The 23,850-nt window shown below is 41.6% G+C and overlaps 2 protein-coding genes across 11 annotated transcripts in view; both read left to right on the forward strand.

The window, feature by feature from the left end:
- Window positions 1-9,267, forward strand: part of dlg5a (discs, large homolog 5a (Drosophila)) — a 40,382-nt gene extending 31,115 nt beyond the window's left edge. For 3 of the 5 annotated variants that reach the window (XM_034100490.1, XM_034100494.1, XM_034100492.1), the window contains 12 exons: window positions 948-1,081; window positions 1,715-1,879; window positions 2,027-2,210; window positions 3,449-3,597; window positions 4,268-4,438; window positions 5,328-5,518; window positions 5,617-5,760; window positions 5,931-6,058; window positions 6,273-6,382; window positions 6,771-6,815; window positions 6,993-7,102; window positions 7,190-9,267. In XM_034100490.1, the coding sequence (XP_033956381.1) occupies window positions 948-1,081; window positions 1,715-1,879; window positions 2,027-2,210; window positions 3,449-3,597; window positions 4,268-4,438; window positions 5,328-5,518; window positions 5,617-5,760; window positions 5,931-6,058; window positions 6,273-6,382; window positions 6,771-6,815; window positions 6,993-7,102; window positions 7,190-7,293 (1,635 nt within the window). In that variant the 3' untranslated portion in view covers window positions 7,294-9,267. The remainder of the gene's footprint in view (window positions 1-947; window positions 1,082-1,714; window positions 1,880-2,026; window positions 2,211-3,448; window positions 3,598-4,267; window positions 4,439-5,327; window positions 5,519-5,616; window positions 5,761-5,930; window positions 6,059-6,272; window positions 6,383-6,770; window positions 6,816-6,992; window positions 7,103-7,189) is intronic. The other 2 variants (XM_034100493.1, XM_034100495.1) reach the window with 1 other exon arrangement.
- Window positions 9,268-13,134: 3,867 nt separating this feature from the next.
- Window positions 13,135-23,850, forward strand: part of LOC117459588 (calcium-activated potassium channel subunit alpha-1a) — a 136,243-nt gene continuing 125,527 nt past the window's right edge. For all 6 annotated transcript variants that reach the window (XM_034100502.1, XM_034100503.1, XM_034100504.1 and 3 more), the window contains exon 1: window positions 13,135-14,211. In XM_034100502.1, the coding sequence (XP_033956393.1) occupies window positions 13,921-14,211 (291 nt within the window). In that variant the 5' untranslated portion in view covers window positions 13,135-13,920. The remainder of the gene's footprint in view (window positions 14,212-23,850) is intronic.

The following is a 23,850-nucleotide window of genomic DNA, read 5'->3' on the forward strand; positions in this document are numbered from 1 at the left end:
CAGAACCATACAGCAGCAGTAATAATTATGCTCATACTAGTTTTAAGTTAACTTCAAAGGCTCAGTAATTTTGCTGTCTCTGTACATTTATTCTGTATGACATAATGTCCTTAAGACTGTATTCATTAGTGTTGTCACGGTTCCCAGTATTTTAATACTTGCTTAAATGCATTTGCCGAATACATGTTTTTACTTATTGTAAAATGGCTGACGGAGCTGAAATTCTGTTGAGGACATGCACTGTCCTTGTGGATGCTACACAGTCGCTCGCTAAAGGAAGAATTTGTAGGAGTAGCTTAAGTTTTTAAGTTAAATATATATACAGTGCATGGATAAATAGATTAAGTTGGAGCAGTTTAGTAATTTTGCCTTTCACTACCCCTTCAATAAACTGGTCATTATCTAAGAAGCACACTTCAAAACTATTTACACTTTTCATATATTAGAAAGGTTGGGAAAGATGTTATATTTTAATTGAGTTTCAATTCAAATAATTATTTTTAAACGCATCTGTTTTTAAGTAAGACATTAATGGAATTTTTAAAGAGTTAAGATTTTCCCTGTCATTAATAGTTAAATGTCTCAAAGTCAGATCTCAAACTCAGTGGTGGCGTACAAGATGAAATCCCCTTTATCTGTATAATATGATAATGTTGTGTGCATACAACTAAGCACGGTTGTTCTGCACTTTAGAATTGCAAGTATGACTACAGATGTTACCTGGCCAATAATGTTAAAATAATGGCCGCCTGTTTAACAGAACATGAACTCCTTTTAAGACTTTGATAATGGCTGTAAAAGTAATGCCCTTTAAATTCTCTTGAGTATCTTCCCCACCAAGTACTACTAAAGACTAAAACCCGTAATAGACCCGGAACATACTGTGTATCATTACCCCCACCTCAGCTAAAACGTTCGTCCTAACCACACCTTTCTGTCTTTGTCAGTATAATGGGATCAACCTGCGTAACGCTACGGAGCAGCAGGCCCGCCTCATCATCGGCCAGCAGTGCGACACCATCACCATCATGGCCCAGTACAACCCGCACATGTACCAGCTGGGAAACCACTCGCGCTCCAGGTGACAGGATGTTTCTTGTAGAATTCTCTGTTCATATTCCCTGTAGGGTTAGACCCGTGTGTGCTGCCTGGCTGCTTCCTGAACCATCCAGTTAGTGTTTCAGTTTAAGAATGACATCAGCATTTATATTGTGTTTTCTATGCCCAGGTGCTCTTTAAATGCATTTGTAGTTTTTTGTTAGCACAGAAGCAAGAGGATACATTTTTCACACTTTCTTTTCTGCTGAATGAACATAAAGGAATTCTCTGAACAAGCAGTTGTTCACCCATATGCAGAATATTAAGATGTAATTAACTATGTAGCTGTTCGTCTTTAAATATTCACAATATGCACAGATGAGTCCATTTCATAGCTGAACATGGAGTCTAATACTGAAGTATAAAACATCCATATTAAACTAGTAAAAAAACAAATGAGAAACTACAATTCTATATAGACATTTAAGTTTTTGGGTGAAAGTATGTTTATAGAAATGTGACCGCATAAAAACAATGAACCTGTCCGTGATCTCTGGTGGACAAAGCATGTAATAGTGACATTACCTTTACTGGGAAGTTCATTACACAAGGTTTTTTCCAATGTCATTTTATTTGATTGAGGCAAAACTTTTCTCCTCTTTCTCTTCCGGTGCAGCTCCCGCCTGGAGCCAGTCAGCTCTCAGTCGACCCCCCAGGGGAGCGGAGCCGCCACCCCCGACAATCACTCCACCATCGACACACTCAGCGAACAGGACGAAGGCACGCTCACTCCTTCCTCCAAGCAGACCACACCCAATACCAGTCCCCACAATTTCATCAGGTAAACCTCTGAACAAACATTAATAAGAGTGGGGACAACAAACACACCATACTGGAAAGTTGATTGTGAGGAAATGATTGCTCCATGCTACACCCCTACACCCCTACACTCCAATAACTCTCTAATCGACCGCTTGTTGTCCCGCAGAATGCCGTCTGAGGGCAGCAGGAAGGCGGTGGAGCCACGGTTGGTGACGGTGCGGCGGCCCGGGGTGGAGGTGGGGGTCACACTCTGCGGAGGGAACCTACGGGGCGTTTACATAGAGAGCCTGGATGAGGACAGTCCTGCCAGGGGCCCCGACGGGCTGCTTCCTGGGGACCTCATTCTGGAGGTGGGGACCTTTCTGACTTATAGTCAAACACACATGCACAGACGTAGACGTAAAAATGTACGTAAATTATAAACGCAAAATCCACTTTTCCATGTCTTTTATACATAAACATGTGTCCCCTCTGTGTAAAGAAATTCTGAACGTTTCAGGAACAAAGATCCCCTCTCCTTTTGTCCTGATCCATTTATATAAAAACCTGTCTGAAAATGAGCAGATCAGATTTTGGCCACTTTATGATGTCATAACGATTTTGTTGGCTTGTGTAACCATTAGCCAATCAGCAACCAAGGTAACGCCCGCCCACCTTATCGCCTGAATCTCCTCATAGAGCACCATTGTGTTCGTTGTAACCAAATCTCTCTCAGAGGGACGTGGGGAGGGGCTCCTTATTTTCATCTAAAGTAACAGACAGAGAATCAGCACTTTTGAAACAGGGCTGAAACAGAGGGGATTATGGGTAATGCTGCAATGATCTGTTTGGTATTTCGAGCCAAACACTTCAGAGACATGTATATATCTGAGAGCTATAATATATTGATGACAGTATAATAGGGGACTTTTAATGCACAACCCCCTCAGAAACTAACCAATATACCTTTCAAAACATTTATATATATTTAGCATATTTACAATTATTCAAGTACATAAAGTTTTCTATGTGTAGTGTTTTCTGTATAGCTTTCTAAGACAGTGAATAGTTGTAGCTGTAATTAGTTTCTTGACGTGATCCCAGGGCTAAACTTTTATAATAAGATGTTGCAGAGCTTTGTGTGCTTTTGTTACTTTAGTCTCAAGCACTGCCAGAAGGCGGGCAGGCATTTCTTTATTCCCTTCCCCTCATTGTTCCTCATTGATCGTCTCCTCGGCTGCGTTCTCTCTCACTCCACGTTCATGATCCATTTAGAGCACAGCAAACTCATAACAGACCATTCGTGACATGCTCCCACTTACTTAGCTCTCTGCCACAAAGAATTCTGAATTGCCATGCGGCTTTGTCGTCAGGCCGCACAGCATCACTCTGTCCTTCAATCTCCCTTCTTGTTTGTTTTTTCTTCCCCCCCAAACACGGCACAAATCAATACTGCGACACTTTAATACCGCTGAAAGCTCGGAGGAAATGTAGCTATTTACCCTTCACAGGCACTGCAAATGAATACACAGAAATGTCTCTGCTACCTCTTTTATTTTAGGATGTGAAGTTTTCTTTTTTTCCATTCTCATCCACTCTTCCCTTTCAGTACAACTCGGTGAATATGAAGAATAAGACGGCAGAAGAGGTGTACGTGGAGATGCTGAAGCCTGCAGAGACGGTCACTTTGAAGGTGCAGCATCGGCCAGATGACTTCAGCGCACTCAAAGACACTCCAGGAGATGGCTTTTATATTAGGTACATGCACGTGTATACACAGCGCACATGCACACAGCTCAATGTCAGGTGTTAATGTGTAACCGCTCTGTAAGAGAACCACAATCATTCTCCCCAAGCAGCCTCCTCTCTGCTATAGATAGTCACCACTGCAGCCCCTTTGGACAAGATGGAATCTATCTCATCTAACCAATTACGTCCCAGATCCAGCGTGTGACTGCGATGCTGCTAATCGCACCCCGCATTTAGGTGATCTATTTCGGTGTTCCATGTTTTAGAGCTCAGGGTTTTCCAGGCCATTAGAAATGCACTGTATATGAATGGAAAAGGGAGCTCTAAAATAGTTTATTGTTGGGAGTCTGTCAGGGCGTGTTGCCTCAGCTGCCGCAGTCACTTGTCATATAGGCAAGTGGGCTTGTGTCGTCATCTGCAGTAAATACACTCAGCCTTACAGCTTGTCACTGATAGGCTGTTGGGGAATGACTTACAAGGCTCCAACAAGAGGCGAGCAAGGCTTCTGCTGTCAATAGATACACTTTCTCCACACTTCCTTTCTCGTCTTCTCTGATTCAGCATCTTGTTCTCTCCACACCTGCTCTCTCTCACTTCATCAACTTTATTCTCCTCCACTCTCTGGTTCTGCGCTGCTCTTCATAACGCCCCATATATCTTCGTCTCTCCCTCTCAACAGAGCACTTTACGACCGTACGGGGGAGGCGGAGGGGGACCTCAGTTTCAAGAAGGATGACATCCTGTACGTGGATGAGTCTTTACCAAAGGGCAGCTTTGGGACGTGGATGGCCTGGCAGCTAGATGAGAATGCACAGCAGATCCAGAGGGGGCAGATCCCCAGCAAGTACATGTGTGTGGAGAATTCAACGCACGCTTACACACATACATTTTTGAGCTGGAGGACAGTTTGTAACAGCTGTGCCAACAGTCTGTGCCATACTGCTGCGATGTAGGAGTCATGTGCAATCTCCCTTCTCTTCCATATGTTTTTATGCTGTCCTTTTTGCACTCACGGCAAAGTCATGTTGTCCGCTTATTGTATGTCTAACGCTTTTCTTATGATTTTGTACTTCTACTGGGCCTGAAGGGACAGTTTCAAGTTACAATCAATTCTTAAAAATAATAAATCAACAAAGATGTATTATGTCATCAACATTGACCCTTAACAACTATGCTTAACCTTAATCATCTTAGTATACAAAAATAGTTAAACAATTGAAACGGTTATGTTTCAGAAACTTGGGCTTTTAATGTTTCTACTACTTTTATACATAAACGCAAGGCAAGTTTATTTATATAGCACCTTTCAGCACACGGCAATTCAAAGTGCTTTACAAATTAAAATAAAAGACAACAGAAACACATTGTAAAATGGCATTTTAAAAACAGGCACACAACTTTTTTTCTTAGAGGATTATCTCTAATTTGTGTGTGTGTGTGTGTGTGTGTGTGTGTGTGTGTGTGTGTGTGTGTGTGTGTGTGTGTGTGTGTGTGTGTGTGTGTGTGTGTGTGTGTGTGTGTGTGTGTGTGTGTGTGTGTGTGTGTGTGTGTGTGTGTGTGTGTGTGTGTGTGTGTGTGTGTGTGTGTGTGTGTGTGTGTGTGTGTGTGTGTGTGTGTGTGTGTGTGTGTGTGTGTGTGTGTGTGTGTGTGTGTGTGTGTGTGTGTGTGTGTGTGTGTGTGTGTGTGTGTGTGTGTGTGTGTGTGTGTGTGTGTGTGTGTGTGTGTGTGTGTGTGTATAGGATGGACCAAGAGTTTTACCGCAGACACAGTGTGACAGAAATGAAGGAAGACTCCGGTAAGACGCTCTCAGCTGCCGCCCGCAGATCCTTCTTCAGGAGGAAACAGAAACACAAACGAAGCAGCTCCAAAGACAGCAAAGAGATGGTGGCTATCGACACAATCAGCACGGACTCCATCCCCTTCCTAGATGGTGAGACAAGAACAGCAGGAAGCACAACAAGGGCACCATGTCACTCTTTTTCGAGGACCATTTTCGATTTATTTGTATGCTCTTTTTTTTTATGTCAGATTGCGTGAGCCTGGCGTACCAGCGGGTCCAGAAGGTGGAGTGCGCTTCTCCACGACCCGTACTCATCCTTGGGCCGCTCACTGACGCTGTCAAGGAGATGCTGGTCAAAGAGTCTCCTGGGAAGTTCTGCAGATGTATACTGGGTGAGTTCACCTTATTCAGATGTCAGTCCAAAAAATAAGGGAAATTAATCTACATTTGTATTAACTGTATTACTTAAGGGTTGAAGAAATGTGAGGTTTGATTTGTACAGTAGCATGTAAAGTGTTCTTTCTTTTGATAATTGTCTTTATTCTTTCTGTCATGTCTGCAGAGGTGATGAAGGCATCCCAGCAAGCCATCGAGCGTGGCGTCAAAGACTTCCTCTTCATCGACTACAAGCGCAGAAGTGGCCATTTTGACGTGACCACTGTTGCTTCGATAAAGGAGATAACAGAGAAGGTATTAGCCAGCCTGTCCTTTCTTTTATCATTCCATTTGATCAGGAAAGATAGAGGCTTCAATGTGTCTTTAATCTCTGCTCAAGATAAGCTATCACTACGGCTGTGCTTTAATCTTAGATATCCATGAATGAAAGCAGGATTCCTGTCATTGTCGCACCTTGTTATAAACGTGTTAAAAAAGTTTCTACTTTTTCTTCTTTTGTTGGATACAGGGCTGTCACTGTTTGCTCGACATCGCCTCGCACGCCATTGAAAGGCTCCACAGCGTTCACATTTATCCAATTGTTGTATTCGTCCGCTACAAAAACGCAAAGCAGATCAAGTAAGTAGCATTTCTTTGAAACACATACAACGTCATGGTCGAGTGCGTGAGTGTGTGGATGATGGGGCCCAGCAGGATAAGCCTTCCCACTCTCCATCCCACCATGAACCGTTTAGTCTGTGAAAGCCCCCCGCCCCACCGCAAACTCTTGCCTAATCCCAAACAGCTGCTGAAACATGTTGTTGTTTTTGTTATTTATTTTCAAGATAAAATCGCTCATTCCAAGTGATGTATTCCTACTTCACTTCAAATGGGTTGAACGTTATAAATGTTATGCCAGGATTCATTAGAACTTCTTGGCAAATGTTTTGAATATATATATATATACTGCAAAACCTATAAACTATAGACATAGTAATGGATTACCTAATTTTTGACTGATTTTCAGAAAAGATTTCTCTCCAAAGACCCTCACTGGCAAAATAATTAACAGGTGAATTCTAAATTTCAGCATAAACTGTCATCAGTTTATGCTTACTGTATCAGTATTAGACACTGAGTGATCGAAAGCTTCATTTGACACAATGAAAATAACAGGAAGATAAGTGGTGAAGGGTTAATACCTCACATGCGCTGACCTAAAAGTCTTTCCCGTTTCCCCCCCCCATAGGGAGCAGAAAGATCCGGTTTATCTGCGAGACAAAGTATCTCAAAAACATTCCAAGGAGCAATTTGAAAGTGCGCAGAAGATAGAGCAAGAGTACAGCAAATTCTTCACAGGTATCCACTCGTAACATTTAATACAGATGATATCACCGTTATGTGTCAGTCGACTTTCTGTATATAACATTATCTTTTTGTTTTCAGGTATCGTCCAAGGCGGCACCCTCCCCTACATTTGCACTCAGATCATGACTATAGTTGATCAAGAACAAAGTAAAGTCCTGTGGACTCCACTCGGCTGCCTCTAGAGGAGACTGGCTGCGACTACAGCGAGCTGCGACCCTCATCTCCATTCCCCAAACACTAATTAACTCTTTCACACTATACCAATAGGTACACTACAGTAAGCAAGTTATGTAAATTATTGATATTTTTTTATTTTGTCTTTGTCTTGATTTATAATCAGAGCCTCCATTTATTTCTGACGTGCTTCGGAGCAGGTTGGTAGCACTGGAACCTCCACGTTAAAAGTTCAGTCAGTCTTCCCTAAGGGTTTCCGCTGGTGTATTTGTAATGCTGCATTGTAAGCGTCCGTTTACAGTCAAAAGATGAGTCCGACTATAGGTGTTCAATATTTGCTTGAATGCGTGTCTCTCCCCCTGTACCCTAACCTCAACACTAATGAAGTTCACCCCCCCCCCCCTTCCCCTTGTACCAAATGACATTTGTGGTTTCCCTACAATTATGCACCCGTTTAACGACAACTGACAACTAATTGTGTGTGTGTGTGTGTGTGTGTGTGTTTGTGATTTGTGAGTGTGTGTGTGTGTGTAAGAGAGAGAGAGAGAGAGAACATATTGAGACTGTTGTACACAATTGTATTGACAATGTCAGTTTAATCAAGGTCGTGTTTTAGCATAAATATGATGCTATAGAAATGGAATGCCAGGATCAGACATCACATTCCTTGTGATGTTTGTCACAAAATGCAAAAAGCATCACACCTCTTTTAATTATGTAGCTGTGGTTTTACCGAACCTGAGCGCCAGCAGTGACGGCCATGTTGACTCCAAACACTTCGATGTTTGCTCTATGCATTGTGTTTCTATAGTAGCTGGGTGTGTGAACAGTTTAGGGTTTGGAAGTGCCTTCGGAGAAGAAGCCTGATCTGAAACCAGCCCCTGGTCACGGAGCAAGAGTTTATCTTTCAAGATCCATTGCATCACTTCACACACCATGGACGAGATGATTTAGAGGCTGATTTGAGACCAGTAAAGTGTAGCGCGCATGACAATGGTGAGGTTTTGAGAGTTGGCTGAAGCAGCAGCCAACTGGTTAACTCCTCAGAGTGCACTCCAGGGCTAGACAGACCACTGTGTAACTATCATTCTTTCTCTTTAACAAATATTTAACAACAATATATAGAGTATAACATATACAGTATGCAGATACAACTGAAAAAAAGAAACATATATATATTACATGTATTTTCACTAGGTCATACGCCTAGGAACGTCTGGCTGTCAAGTCATGTCTTAGCAGGTATTAGCATGTTTTTAAAAAAGAATTTATTTTTGTTTCTCTGTGGTTGGTTGTCAGTCACTTATCAATGTACTCGTTAAAAGAGACACTATGAAGCAAAATGTGCAGGGTAATTTCAAAAGGATTTTACTCTGCTCTGTTTAAATGTTAGTGACTTTTCATTGTTATTTAATTGTATTTTTTATTAAGAAAGGCAAAAGATATTGACTAAAATATTGTGCCCTTCCTCGAAACCATATCCTGTATCTTATTGTGCCAAAATCCACTAAGGCAACTTTATCCTTTTATTTCTGTTTTGCACTTGTTTATCTGTTAACCTTAAACATGTAACTGTTCCAGGTTTCCAGTAGACTACCAATAGGTACTATAATTTCTACTGTAACTAATACACGTTTTTATCTATCACATCAGTTCCTTACATTTCATTGATGGCCTTTTATTCTTAATTAGAAAAAATGATTCTTATTTGAATTATTAAAAAGGGATCTATTCTTGCACAATTTTTCAAAGGAAAATTGGTCCACAAGTTTGACTATTGGGCTAAAATACTAAGCAGAAGCAAACTGTATTGTTACTATTTTTCTGAGTAGATAGTATACGATAGAGAGGTACAACGTGAAATGGTTGTATTCTTAGGAAGAGTCTAGATGCCAGGTACTGATTGGATTTTCTTTTATTAAGAAGAATGATTTGTATGTTGAGACATTAACATGAGAATAAAACTCATTTTCTGTATCACGCTAAGGACTTGGTCTGCATTTTTGTCTACAGTGTTATATTGTTCTAAAAAAACTCTCATTGGGAAATAGTTTAGCGTTTGTAATGGTACCTAAACAACAAGGTCACAATTGGAAAATGTTGAGGAAAGAATAATGATGTATACTGCATTGAAGTAGTATATTTAATTAAGTTAGAGCTGTGTACTAAGGATATTTTAGAGGAAAGGGTAAAGTTAACAATATGCTGCCTCATCTTATTCTTTTTCCAAGAAGAGGATGAAAGCAGAGCACAGAGCAAATGTTTTTCTGTGAATGTCTCGCTGAAATGTGACTCCTTCAGTGATGTAAAAAGATCAAAAGTGTTTTTCTTTCTGAAAGAATCAGCAAATGAAACGGGGGCAGATAAAATAGCCATCCATTTCTGAGTCGAGATAAGGTAGTGTGACAATATCTGCCAGGATCTCAGCGAGCGGGAGCGATAAAGATGCGGCCTTGCAGCGTTAAAGAAGCGCCGCTCTCTCGGGTGTATACACTTTACAAGACGCCGGGGCTCTATTTGTTCTTCAGCGGCACTGCAATCATACATCATGTTCTGCTGTTTATGGTGACAAGTCAACGCGTGCTGTCTACAGATTATAACATTGAGTATATGCATACATAGGAATTTAATCTTGAAAATAATGCTGACGTACTGTATTAAATCAGGTTTCTTAGTGAGATCTTAAGCTGTACACATCTGAAGTACATAGAAGGTGATGCTTATCAGTTTGAGAGTTATTTTACAAAATCTAATGGGTGATGAATAATGTTGTCTAATTTAATAGGTGCAATTCAACAGAGCAGTTCTAATCCCTATTTGGTTTTAAAATGTGATGGCATGTTCTACTGCTTTTTACAGTATGTATTCTTTCAGTCATTGTTAATGCTTTCTAAATTGTCTGCACTTGTCAATGTCTATCAAACAATCTCCCAGATGTACGTTGTCTAACATGCTCCAGTTCTGTTTCAACTTCAGCCAATTCCCTACTATTTAACAAATATTTATTTATTGTAAAGTATCTTGCAATGTAGTTGAGATAAGAAGGAATTCACACATTTACAATTAACTTTTTTTGTCATGAATGGGTGTATCCTTTCTGGTTATTATTCCTGCTCTGTACATGCATACTATTATGATCACTTGAAATTCACTTTAGAAGAATAATGTGTCTTAAAAAAAAATCTTTTTTTCATTAAATAAATAACTTTTTTACTCCTAAACTGACACGGTCACCGGCAACAAGTCCAATGAATGTGCGCCCATGCGTAGGCACATGATGTACATATATTCTGTCTGCACTCCAAGAAAAACTATTTCTGTGAGAGTAACATTCCATGCAGTTGGCCAGCCTGTAGCTACACTCCATCTTGCTGGTTGATTGGGTGCCTTTAGCTCGAGGTTGTTTCCTCTGAGCACCGCATCACTGGTCACAAGGTCCTAAAGCACATGATGTCAGAGTGGATGACTACCCTCCAGCTGCCTGTCGGCCTCATCGGCGCACGAGAGGACCCAGTGTCTTCAAAACATCCATTAGTGGCTCAAACTGCCTAAAGAAACCTCAGGCCTGATAACTGTTCGTTGGTGAAAAGGTCAGGGATGTCCACTTGAGGTTTTGGTCACTGATTACATCACACTACATCTGAATTGTGTATGTTCAGGTCTGCTGTCTTGTGTCCCAATTCTTAACGTCCTCCAAGTACCCTCTCGCCTGTTTTAGAAAAGGGTAGGGTCTCCAGATTTTCTGCTGAGGTGTCTGTTACAGGACAGCTGCTGACAGATCAACTGAACTTGAGAAGTCTCACAGCAAGGGATCTTTGTAGTACTCTGGCAAGCCACATGGCCTTTCCCATCACAGTGCATGGAGGGATGGATTTGGCCGGTTTGGCCTTCTGCTTGTTCTCCAGCACGTTAACTCCAGCATCTCCAAATGTCCTGCGGGATTACCACCTGACTGCTCTCGTGTTAATCTCTTCATCTGTCAGCACTGACACCCTCTGGTTAAAGTTCTGCTGGACCACTCGTCCAACAGCTGGCCTTTCGTTGGGGGTGATCAATTCAAGTCCCTTCTTCTGCGGTTGGCAATAAATGCCAGGAAGATTTATTAGGACACTGAATGTATGTAGCATGTGCTGCTGATGCTTTTACTTTCTGTAACCTCTTCTAGTGGTGTTTTGTTGCTCAGAACTTTGATGGATTGCACACAGAGCATGGAGTAAAATTCCCTTTTGTTGTCCCTTCTTGTAGTTGTACATTTATCAGATAATGTACAGCATAACTTATTTGCAATTATATTTATAAATCTGTGTGATTCACCATAAATGTTACTGTTCTCAAGAGAAGATCTTTGTTAATCCAACCTTTATGTGATATAACATCTCGCTTGTTATCTTGATAAAGATGAGCATTAATAAAACATTCATTGTCATAAGGCATGGGAAATTGCTGCTTTAAAATGTAGCTGCCCAAGTTCTAGGAATAATGTCATTCCTTTTTTTAAATGTTGCAGTGTTTGAGGAAAACAAATGGTGGTGCAATATCTCATTATGCTGCTGTAGAAGCAACATGTTCCTAAAATGTGACAGTTCACCATGTGACCAGCAGGAGGACAACCTCAGAGCTGCTCTTCAAGGCCATCCTAATACTTTGCTGCCTGAGACTAGCTGTTCTGCTGCTGTTCACTGATGCCTCTACCCATAAATCAAGTACATTTCAATACATATCTTACTATAGCTATATGTTATACTTGAAAACATAATTTTAACTGTCAGATTTTTATCTTGGTGATTTGCTGCAGGTTCATTCTTAAAAATCTTGATGTGAAGGAAATAAAGGGGAAATAATCTGCAAGAATTTCAATTATGTGAAACGTGCTTAATTCCTTACACAATAAATAATCCTCCGAGAACACACATCACATATCTTCACATTTCAGGCATGTTTACTTTTCAAATGACCTGTGCTTGAGGTCTCATAATTTCAAACGTCATACATATTATATAGATATATTATGTTTGATATTTGTTATCATGTTGCATCAACATCAAGTCATACTGCAGAAGGGCTAGTAGCCTTTAATATCACTGTCACTCAATTGAAGAACTCAAGGATTAGTGTTTTTTTTTTAATCACCAAGAGGTCTGGAGCCTTGGGACACAGGTGGCTGTGTGCACCTGGCTGCTCTGGTGCACAGGGGTCACTGGTTATTCAGGGCCTCCATGCCAGCTGTTTCCCCATTTCCATTGGTGTGGCTGACTACTTAAGGGGCATCTGTGTGTAGCCATAAATGACTTGTAGTCATGCCTCTCCGTCATCACCAATCCACACCTGTTTTTTTACCTAATATGTGTGCTAAAAGTGTAAGCATTTACAGTAATTGACCGGTAAGGACATTCATAACACTCCCTGTGTCTGCATGTTTGTGTGTGGTTGTGTGTGTGAGTGTGAGGCATTTTAGCAACTTATTTTCTCAAAATGAAAACAGTGACGCCCATTTTACATGGATGACAAGCCACAGACTCGGTAATTGAAAAGGGGGAGCACTATCTTTAATGAAAAGTCAGTCCAATAACATCCATGTTGTAGTCAAAGATAAGTAACCTCACTTTACCGTCGTTTTATATCCACTGTCACCACGACAATTCCTATGGGGACTCATCATTTCCTGTAGTTTTTATATCATCTATAACTCTTGAATTTATCACTGATCGATATAGCTTGCTTTTTAAAGCCTAGCTTTTTTTGCGACGTGCGTCATTGACGCGCATCAGAGACGCAGAGGCTCAACTGTAGCCTGGTCTCTTCCATACACCCCAGCAGCACAGACCCCGGTCGGCACTGGGAATAAACATCGTCGCTGTATTACTGCTCTCTGTCCATCTTTATTATTAGCGCGTCGCTCCGCCTCCTACCTGTAAATCTCCCCGCTCTCTCCTCTGGAGCGGATCTGACAGGCGCTCTCAACTGGCCGCTCCGTGCCAAGTATGCAGGGGATCCAATTGAGACAGTGACATCCAACCGAGCGCTTGTCCTCTTTACGCAGAACTGACAACGAAAACACCCGCAAGATTATGTAGTCTTCAACGCTGCCGAGCCCACTCACCGACCGTAGATTCAAACAATCTCTCGCTTTGTGTTTTTTAACAGTCGACTGACGCTAGAAATTGAAATCGATCGATCGAATCCTCCGCCTGCTGATCGACAGAACCCCTGAATGGAAGACGGCTAGAGAGGTCGCCTCGCCGAGAACAGGCTGCTAACAGTTTCACTGTCGCTGTGTTTACCATTACCCGACAAAGCATTGGCAGCCTCGACGGCTGCACACGACGCCGTATTCGCCATGGCTTTTGGCGTGAAAGAGCCAGAAAACCCCTCCGACTAAGAAGCGGTTCACATTCGTCAATATTGCGGATTTAAATGCCTCTCTCCAAGGGCCACCGACCCACTTTTTTGGATAGGTTCGCGTGTGGGGTGTCTCACGCTGTTACGAATAAACAATTAATAGGCTGCTAAAATACTGAAAGAGACTCCATCGGGTGGGTGAACATAATCTACAGCGAAGAGGGGGATTTTTTTTCAAGCAATATGGCTGGTGAGTGGGGCTGGGGACGCTGGCACAGGCTCTCCAAGGCTCCTAAATGCTAGCTGAGGCAGGTGGCTCCGTTCCACATGGAAGCGACAGCTCTATGAGGACAAGCAATATCAATAATAATATAAATCAGGACTCTTCAATCTTAATATCCAAGATGGAAGACGTTGTCATCCCGTTCTCGTCTGAGGTGCCCTGCGACAATAATGGGCAGCGTATGTGGTGGGCATTCCTCGCCTCCTCCATGGTGACGTTTTTTGGGGGTCTCTTCATCATCCTGCTGTGGAGGACAATGCAATATATGTGGACGGTTTGTTGCCACTGCAACGTCAAACCGAAGGTATGTTTGTCCACAATCAATTAGTAGATGTAAAATCTATTTATACGCCACATATACAGCTATTGATTCACATATTGTACGTTTGTGTAACAGGCATGAGTTGTTCTTCTGTATGGCCTTCATCGTGCAAGTGACATGCCACTGAGCTAGTTTGATGGCTTCCTCCTCCTCCTCACTCGCACCCACTAAACAGATATCAAGTGCCAGTTGCAGTGCCTTTTATAATGAATACATCTCTTGAAGATTGTTATTATCCTTTGGCTGTGTTGACCAACTCCCAGTCTTGAATCATGGGGGTGGTGTTGCCTGCCAGATATGGGTGGGATCAGAGGAGAGCAGTTCCTTCGTTCGATTTTGCTTGAACATTATCCTTATAATAATACACCAGCTCTTGACTTGTAGGGTGCAAGTAAAAGTTACAGGGGGCCATACACAAGTTTCATGTAACTCAACATATGATCCTGCACATTCTTCCAGTGAGTCCTAATGAAGCCCAATTGGACTCCTCATACAGACCTAAAAACACCTAGGTCCCTTTCAAACTCTGCGAAATTAAGTATTAAAAAATAGCTTTCTCCAATTTGATTCTTAATTTTGTACACTCTGTGTTTACCGGAATGTGTTATTTTTTTTCTGCAAATGAAATGCTTTGTGGAATGATGAAAGTAACCTGTTTGCTGATATAGAAGTAGGATGTAAAAAAAAAAAAAAAAAAAAAAAAATGGTGACTGTAAATTATTTAGCTTGGGGTGGCCTACTTTTACGATGAATCATGGCTGATTCACATGTTTATCAAAGCCTGCTTCATGACTCACACTTGTGCATGGTTCAAAACTGAACAGAGGGGCATTGGAAAGGTAATGTTTCCCAGTGTGCAAAACATGGCCTAAAACGTATTTTTCTTTCTTGGAATTAATAATATTTAGATCTATATTATGAAAATAATTAGCTGATTGCAAGTGCTGTCTGTCTTAACTTTGAGTACAAAGAGGTGGAACAGAGGATGTGCCTGATTGAAGGAAGAGAGCTCGATCCGCGTCCTTGATATGTTTGGGTTGTGTCCAATTCAAATGGATGAGCTGTGTCCCTCCTGCTGCTCTTTTGCCGTGTCCTTTTGGTGGCCTTGGCCCTTTTCTGTTTGGTATTATGACAGGTGGGAGACAGGGCACAGAGTCATCATCCCTAACTGGCACAACAGCAGAAAATAGCCTCTATTGCTCTGCAACGCTGAATGCTGAAAGATGCAATTCTCTGTGTTTGGTTTGTTTTTTTAGTGCGTCTTTGAATTTTACAAAATAATAGTGACGGTTTTGTTTTACATTTGTGAAGAATTGAACATCAATCTGATTTCCATTGCAATTTTTTTTCCATTTTTGCCACATAAATTGATATTGTCAGTAATGTTAATGTTGTCAATGATATTGACTTGATTTATAACTCCCAGTCTCACCAATATACAACAAATATAATGTTCTATTTTGGACAGAACATGACATTTAAAAAATGAAGACTTTCTTTATTGCCTTTGAATAGTCCAGCCAGCGTATTGACTGCATAATGAAAAGCATACGTTTACATGATATCAGAGTTAAAATACTATCAAGCCTCTGGTGATTCAGACTATTTTCAAGTCTGCTTACAAGAAATGTTCCAATCTAAACATCTCTTATTGACAGTGAGGGATAATTGTGCACACTATGCTATTTAGGCTATTACTTGGCTGTCTGCCTCTGTCATTTTGTTATGCTCATGGATCCCAGAATCGGAAATGGCACAGAAACCATATGTCACCCTTCATACTTGCTACCATCTTCCTAGGTAAGCCATGAAAGTAAACCGTGCAAATATAATGAGGTATCCATCTTGTGACTGCTGGTGAGTATCTAGTTGCATCTCATCTCTTGTAAAAAAATTAAAAAATTGAAACGGTAAAAAGGAAAGCATGTTTCTGTGTGACTGTGTGAGGGAGGCAGAGCTGTCCCGGTAGGTGACTTTGGAAGGCTTGACACTTGGCTGCAGAGGGAGAAGGCTTGTTAGGAGTATTAAGAAGGGGGAAACGGGATCTGTGTTCAGCTGACTGGTGCGGCGGCTAAGTTGGCATGTGTCAGAAACAGGATGCATATTTGGCTGTGGGGGGGGTTTGTCGGCTTTCTCTCCAATACAGAGAACCCGGAATCGGAGGCAAGGAAATATAGGTGGAAACTCTGAGAGTGATACAAGAGGAAGTGGAAACAGGGGGTGTCAGGGTGATGAAGGGTTTGAGGGGTGTTGCATTGCAAAATTTCCTAATGTACTCTGCCATTGACACACAGCTGTGTCCTTATTCGTCTAAATGGCCCTCTTCTCTGTCAGGATTGTAAGGTAGAGGTCATGGATCATAAGGAAATAGATAAGTTAAATACAGCAAAATTAAATGTGCTGTGCAACGTTCTGATTCTTTGGTATCTGGACAGTTCACAGACGGCAGTCTAATGGTGACCTGTAAGGTTTTATCACTGTGAAGCCAGAAAGGCTCACCTTTTTTAATTATATCTTCCTGAAACAGGACAGGGCAATGGTACGGCAGACAACAAAACAGGGTTTTATCGGTATGGTGCTATCTCCCTGGACTAAAAAGGCAACATAAAACACAAAATAAAACAAACCCATATTGATTTGTCTAACCCTGTGCCAGTAATGGCAACATTTATGGCATCATTTATCTGCTGGGTGCTCAGATGGCATTTTAAAACCACATATCAACCACATTTGTAATTTGATTTTCCCGACGGTGCTTCCCTCTGCAAACACCAGCTCTCCGGCTGTCTGCATGAGATTCGTTATATCACTCTCTCCTCACAGTGCAGCTAGAAGACTTTACACATAAGGGGTTTCCTACTGAGGGAAAGTCTCACTCTAGACAAAGCTAATGTGTATGCATGACTGAAAGAAATGGAAGCAAAACCGTTCAGTGCTGAAGTGGAGAGAACCACTGCTATATTGCATGTTAGTCTTGTTGGCATATACACATGCTCTATTATCTCTTCCCTATGGCCTCGTATTTTTGAATGTGTAGAGTTTGTATGCTGTTTTCTGTGCTATGCTGTTCCTCTGCTGTATGGTTATCTAATGGTCTAGTTATCTGCTCTGCGTCATGCCACCTCCAGGATTTCTTATATGATGCCTCTGTTATTTGGGATGCGTGGGGAGGAGGAGTAAAGAGGCTGTGCGTTTGTGGAACCAGTCTCTATTCAAATATGATTGTCAACGTCATCCTGTGGAGAAAATGGCTTTATTAAAACATTGGACATTTCTAAAATTATTCAAATTAACTGTTATGTGTTTATGGAAGAACCAAATTATTGAAACTACTGAAAGCATGAGCGTCATGTAAAACTAAACCCACTCATTTAGCAGTTTAGAATACATGTTTGTATATCTACAACAAACAATGAAATCTCACAGCCAACAGCCCACTATCTTTAAATTAGCATACTCGAATTAATATTGCTTAAAGGTCCCATGTCATGGCCATTTCTACTGATCATAATTCCATTGTTGAGGTCTACTAAAATAGATTTATATTGTGCAATTTTCCAAAATCTCATACAGCATCTCTGTATAGTATGTGTATTCACTCTCTGTCCTAAACGGCTTGTTGGAGCTCCTGCCCCCCCCCCTCCCTATGAGCCCAGTGGCCGTCTGTGAGACAGCGAGACACAGCAAAACCCAGCCCGAACACACACACCGCCTCTCCGCGTCCCGCCGTCTCAGGGAGGAGAAATCGGCTGAGCTGCAGCTGAGAAAAGATTGAGTGTGTGTGTGTGAGGAAGTCCGGATTGGTCAATTAGGACCAATCCACGGACTTAACGTAACGGCTGCGCGGATGTAACGTAACTGCTCCACGGATGGGTCCATTTGGGTATGGGCACGTCACTATACCCAGGAAGAAAAAGAGAAATCTCCAACGAGGCGTTCTGGGGCAGCATAGACAGGTATTTTCGGTGTTAGAGTTTTACTCGCTACAGGGTGTACTTTGAGGGTTTGTGACTCTGCAGACCGTTTACATGCAGAAAAACCTTCATAACACAAGGGGACGCGTAATAACCGGAAAAGCATGACATGGGACCTTTAAGAAAATAACACGGTAAATCTGATCATTATCTATAAAAAAAACAATATTTGTTTATTTTGGCTACCTCTGTTTTTTTTCGGTTTATATAAGTTTGAAGTGCGTCAGAATGACATTTTTGTTATTTTTAACGGTCATTTTGTTAGGGATGAAACAAATTGTCAATAAATAAAAAATCTATACTGAAAAATCGTAGGTAACTATTCTTATTTGAAGTAACAATTAAGTTACAAAAATGTCAATCATACTCTGGTTAAATCTTCTCAATCTCTCTTTTGTGTGAGATCTTATAGTTCTCGGGTTTTGACTGTTGGTTAGACAAATAATGGAATTGCATTAACACGCCTTTCTATTTTTCAGAACAGTACATTTTGAAAAATATTGGCAGATATTTGTGTTGCTTTGTGAACATCTGGTTTTAAAAATACAGCCTCACGTTGAGGTGTAATCGAGTCAGCAGCTCTGCATCATTAAAAGATGAGCTGGTAGTGGACTTGTGAAGGAGCACTTACTGACTCCTGACATCATCTGGGAGAAGGTTTGCTCTGAAACGGCACTATAGTAGTTATAGTTGACTGCTCTGAAACGGCTCTGACAATACAAAGACAGTGTACAGGGCGAAGTTGAGTGGACTGTCATGTATTTCATTCCAAACCCTAAACTACACTGTGTTGTAGTGAGATATAAATGAGGCCTACCAAAATCACCTCCCACTTCACCTCGGAACAAAAGCCTCCCCCTCACCCCCGAAGGTGCAACATGGAGTGTTTTATGTGCACTTTGGTGCCAACAGCCGTCAGGATTGTCCAATTGTTTCTGTCCAAACGGCTCAACAAGAGGGCTGATGGAGCTGCAGAAGCTGCTCCGCCTCTACAATCTCTCATTGCTCCCTCCTCTGCAACAGTCTTACTGTTCAAACTATAATGTTTTGGCATTTTGGCCTAAACAAGTCTATTTAACACATACATATTGCAACCGCTATTGTTTCTCTTTTATCCACGATCATTTAGCTTGTGTTGTATCTCATGTTTGCTTGCTGCTGAACCAGCCCAGTGTCCCCATGGCAATCATGGGATCATTAAAGTTTCATCCTATCTAATGAGAGTTTGATGTGCTGTGCTGTGGTTCCCCTCACTGAGGGCTAAACTCTGCTCCTGTGATGCGACTAATGCGGAGGTGGGATGAGGACACATTAGGCTCCATTTTCTCTGACCCTTACCATTCTGCAGTTAGAGGGTGCGAGATAAAGCACACCTATTATTACTTAACACTTCATAGTTTAAAGGTTGAGAGGTTTAAACCACAAAGCGAAATCCATCTTATGATCAGCGCTCTAATGAGATATGACAGCCTTGGTGAATTTTAAATCATCACAAAGCATTTCCATAATTGAAGATTGATTTTTATGCACGACAGCTTGGCTTTTAGTGCAGAGCAATTCATCAAACATGAGTTTTGAAGCCCACCTGAGTGCTTCCATGAGGCTCAGTCTGACTTTGTGTCCATCTATGTGACAAGGAAAAGCCAAATGCAGGGCAGAGTGAGTGAGGTATGCTGGGACCTGCGATTACCTTTAAGTGGAGAGGGTTGCGGAGGTGCCTGCAGAGAGGAACTGTTGTGAGCCCATGTATTCCTTTTTGCTTGGCAACAGACCAGCTGCATTTCGCCAGAACAGCATAGAGCACACACCCCAACATCAGCTGTCGCTCTCACTACCCCCAGCCTTACTTGGCCCAGCTCGACCCGCACTAGCTTATTAAAACCCATAGCTAATCGAAGAAAGAAAAAATGACAAGATCAGTATTTACTGGATGGCACAAAACACTTGATAAAGACTTGTGTTTCAAACGGCTGTATTTATGTACGCTTCCTTGTTTTCCCCCTGTCATCGCAGGAATGTGTTCAGTACACAGGGGGCCAACTATGTTCTTGTGGCCAGTGGTTGAGTTACATGTGTCTTGTCATGTGTTGTTGACACTTGCTAGGAGTGAGCATGCCTCACAGCTGTCCCAGGGCAAAGCGTGACCAGTTTCCACCACATCAAGCATGCCTGTCCCCAGCCCCTCCTATCACACCACAACTTAAGATATTTTCACTATCATTAGTTTCTTCATTATTATTTTTATTTATGGGTACATTGTTTGAATGACGGCATGGCTCCGAAATTCAAAGACTTCTTTGAACAATGATAGAAAACCGCAGCAACACACATTTGATTCACTGTACGTTTTAACAGAGTTGCTTTATCTACTGTAGCATCGCTGATTAACTTTCTTTGCTCATACTCCTCTAATAAGGAATGTGTGACTCATGAGTTATTCCCTAGTGGAGATCCCCCCTTTCCACAGCTCTAATCCCTAATTCTCTGGGCCTGATTTGATGGCCATCTAGGGACAACTGTAGTGTGCCATGCTGATGTATGGTAATCCACAGACAAGAAGAGGCTATATATCAAGCCAGACTATGTATATCATGAGGCAGACTCAGAGGTCAACCCCCCTGTACCCAAACCGTGCTGCCCTGCTGTCATGCTGTTATGTCTTCTTTGGCCAGTCACCGGACTATTAAAAGGACTTCCATGCCCCAAGGACTATTCAGAGGTTAAAGGGGAAGGATATACCTGGCTCCACATGGGGGAAGAGTGCTAGACTGTGAAATGTGTGTGAGGATCTAAGCTACCTGATCCTTGCATAGTCAAACTGGCAGTGGAAAACCATTTGCATATAGATCTGCTGGTTGAGAGCGGCTAGGCTAAGCTGGCATGGGAGGCCTGCAGGAGGGAGATAGCTAGGCCCCTTGCTAGCCAGCAGGATCATGGTTTATGATTTCTAGTCCGCCAGATTTCTTCCTCAGCTGTTGTTGTCCTTACACAACATCAGAGGATGTGTGTGATGAGTGTGATGTGAAGCTTGGGTGCTCGCTCTACCGACACATTCATTGTATGTCAGCTACATCAACTTAGAGAGAAGAGTTAATATGGTATTTTAAAGGTGTTGATAATCACGCATTGACATGTCTTAGTTTGTTTGTTTGATTTGAGCTTTATTTTAAGAAGGGTAGCACAGCAATAACAGTCTGTAGTGCACATATTGTCTATTGCGTCTTCATACCAGCCTATGCTTCCTTAATTCTGTAGTCTTTTGTTGTGTGATGTTCAAAGTATTCTTATCCGACTGACTTTTTAAAACATTTCTTATAGTTTACATGCACTGAAATTGTTAATCTTGTACAACTTCGACTCTTACAATGTTTTAGAAGTGCTGAAAACAACAATTGATTAATCATTTTTGGTCTATAAAGAAATGTCCATCCTAGTTTCTCAAAGCTCGAGCTGATGCCTTTTTAAATATCCTGTTTTGTCTGTCCAAATCCCAAAGATGTTCAGTTTAAAACAGAGGAAAGCAAGAAAGATCCAAACTGACTTTTGACAAATTACTTTGTTGACTAATTATTGCTGCTCATTTTCTACAAATTCCAAAATAAAGAGATTGTCTTTAGGTCTTCCATACCAAAGTGTTAAAGTACTAGATATTTCCCAACCTTCTATTCCACTGCGAGGGAAGCACAGCGATCAGACGGGCCAGCACGTGCACAGCCCTGGGACTAGTTCTTTCTGGTGTGGATTATCAGGCAGAGCCAGCCATCTCCTATTCTCTCCCTCATCTTTGCTTTCCTCCCCTCAGCCCACCACCCACCATCAGAAATCAGGGAAGGCAGTGGAGCTCTGATTTGTGGACATCAAAACATGGTTAACGTTATAATTGTTGCTTTGAGCTGTGTGTGCACTGCTGCACACAGAGCGAGATGGAGACAGAGTGAGGGAGTGTGTAGAGGACAAGGCAGTGACCTTCAAATATCTCAACAGGCGGTGTCTCTGCTTCCTATATAGAGTTTCAGCTCTCTCTCGCTCTCTTGGCAACATAAATGTCTCTGTTAGGCCAGCCCTTTGGGTAAACTATGAACTCTGAGCGACGGATAGGAAAGTGTTAGTATTACACAGTACCACCACAGCCACTGCCCTCAGCAACTCTCAATTAGCTAGACTAATATGCTAATTGCTATTCTCCTAGCAGGCTAACAGCGGGCTCAGGTTTCTCTCTGCATGCTAGCAATGTGCCTTCATTGCCACCATGTTACAATGCTAAGTTTGACCTATCAAACTATATTTGAAACATATATTGTAGGGCCATACCTATATAAAACATGACTGTGAAGTTATTTTTTCAAAATACCAAACAGATCATGCATTTTAGCCATGCCTCATTTCTATTTGCTCTTTTCCAGCCCTGTTTTTGCAAGGGCTGATTCTGCTTTTGTGGCAGACTACAGCGCCACTTACAGGCCTGGCATATGTACTACAGCGTCTCCAGCGCTTTTGAGCGGTCTCTCATTCCCCTGATAGGCGGAGAGTTGCCCATATAGGCGGAGCACCCCTTTTCTGACGTCAGAAAAATTCAAATAATAATCAGCTCCGTTGCAGCCCCGTTTTTAGAGATTTGGGTATGGAGGAAAAGAGAGAGGGTTGTGTTTTCTGACACTTGGTGAGTTCCCTGACACACCGGGGACACACATTCATGTATAAAAGACGTACAAAAGTGCATTTTGCATGATGGGTCCCCTTTTAAGTGAGAAACTCATACAATTGTTTTTAATGGGAAAATACAAGTTCAGCTGACAATGAGGGACGGCCTACAAGCTGAACCCTGTTTAGCTACAATGAACAGGCCTGCTACTCAATGGTTTTACCTCCTTGAATTGTTCTGACATTTTCCAGAGTGGTTGAGCAGAATTAATAGCCCAGCTGTCAATTAGAGCCTTGTATGATGCGTGCAAAAGTGAAATCCCAGAAGGTGCTGTCTCACCCGGGATTGCTCTGAAAGCTGTGAAATGTATGCAGACATGAACCAAGTGAGGCAATTTCAGAGTGACAGGAGCTTTATAAGATGATGCGCCTTGTGTTGAGACCTGAATGACAGCATGTGTAGACATCATGTTCAGATGATGCACAGAGTGTAGGGTTCATTTCTGAATGCCTCATTAAAGATGGATGATAATGAAGAGCTGCTGGCTAACTGTCTATACCATTGAGAGGAAGCAACGCTATGATTGGACAGTAGTTGGAAGACCATTAAGTTGCCTTGCTTCTCCTGGGTAGGTATGTCATGAAACCAGACATTTTTATTAAACATCTTGATAGGGCTGCTCGATTATGGCAAAAATCATAATCTCGATTATTTGGGTCAATAATTGATATCACGATTTTTAAAAACGATTATCCATTTACTTTGAAAACATCCATTTATAGGAAAAAAAATGGAACAGTATGTTTTTAACACTTGATTACCCTGAACTTTAAGTATAATTCAACTGAAAAACCAATAAAAAAAAAAATAATTATCGTTTTATTTCGATTATGTTGTTTTCATAATCGTTGCAAGCTAAAATCATAATTGCGATTAATTGAGCAGTCCTACATCTTGATATCTAAATTGAAAAACAAAACAATACATACCATTAACTTCTACATA

The sequence above is a fragment of the Pseudochaenichthys georgianus genome, chromosome 15 (genome assembly GCF_902827115.2).
Source record: "Pseudochaenichthys georgianus chromosome 15, fPseGeo1.2, whole genome shotgun sequence".
Classification (NCBI taxonomy): Eukaryota; Metazoa; Chordata; class Actinopteri; order Perciformes; family Channichthyidae; genus Pseudochaenichthys; species Pseudochaenichthys georgianus.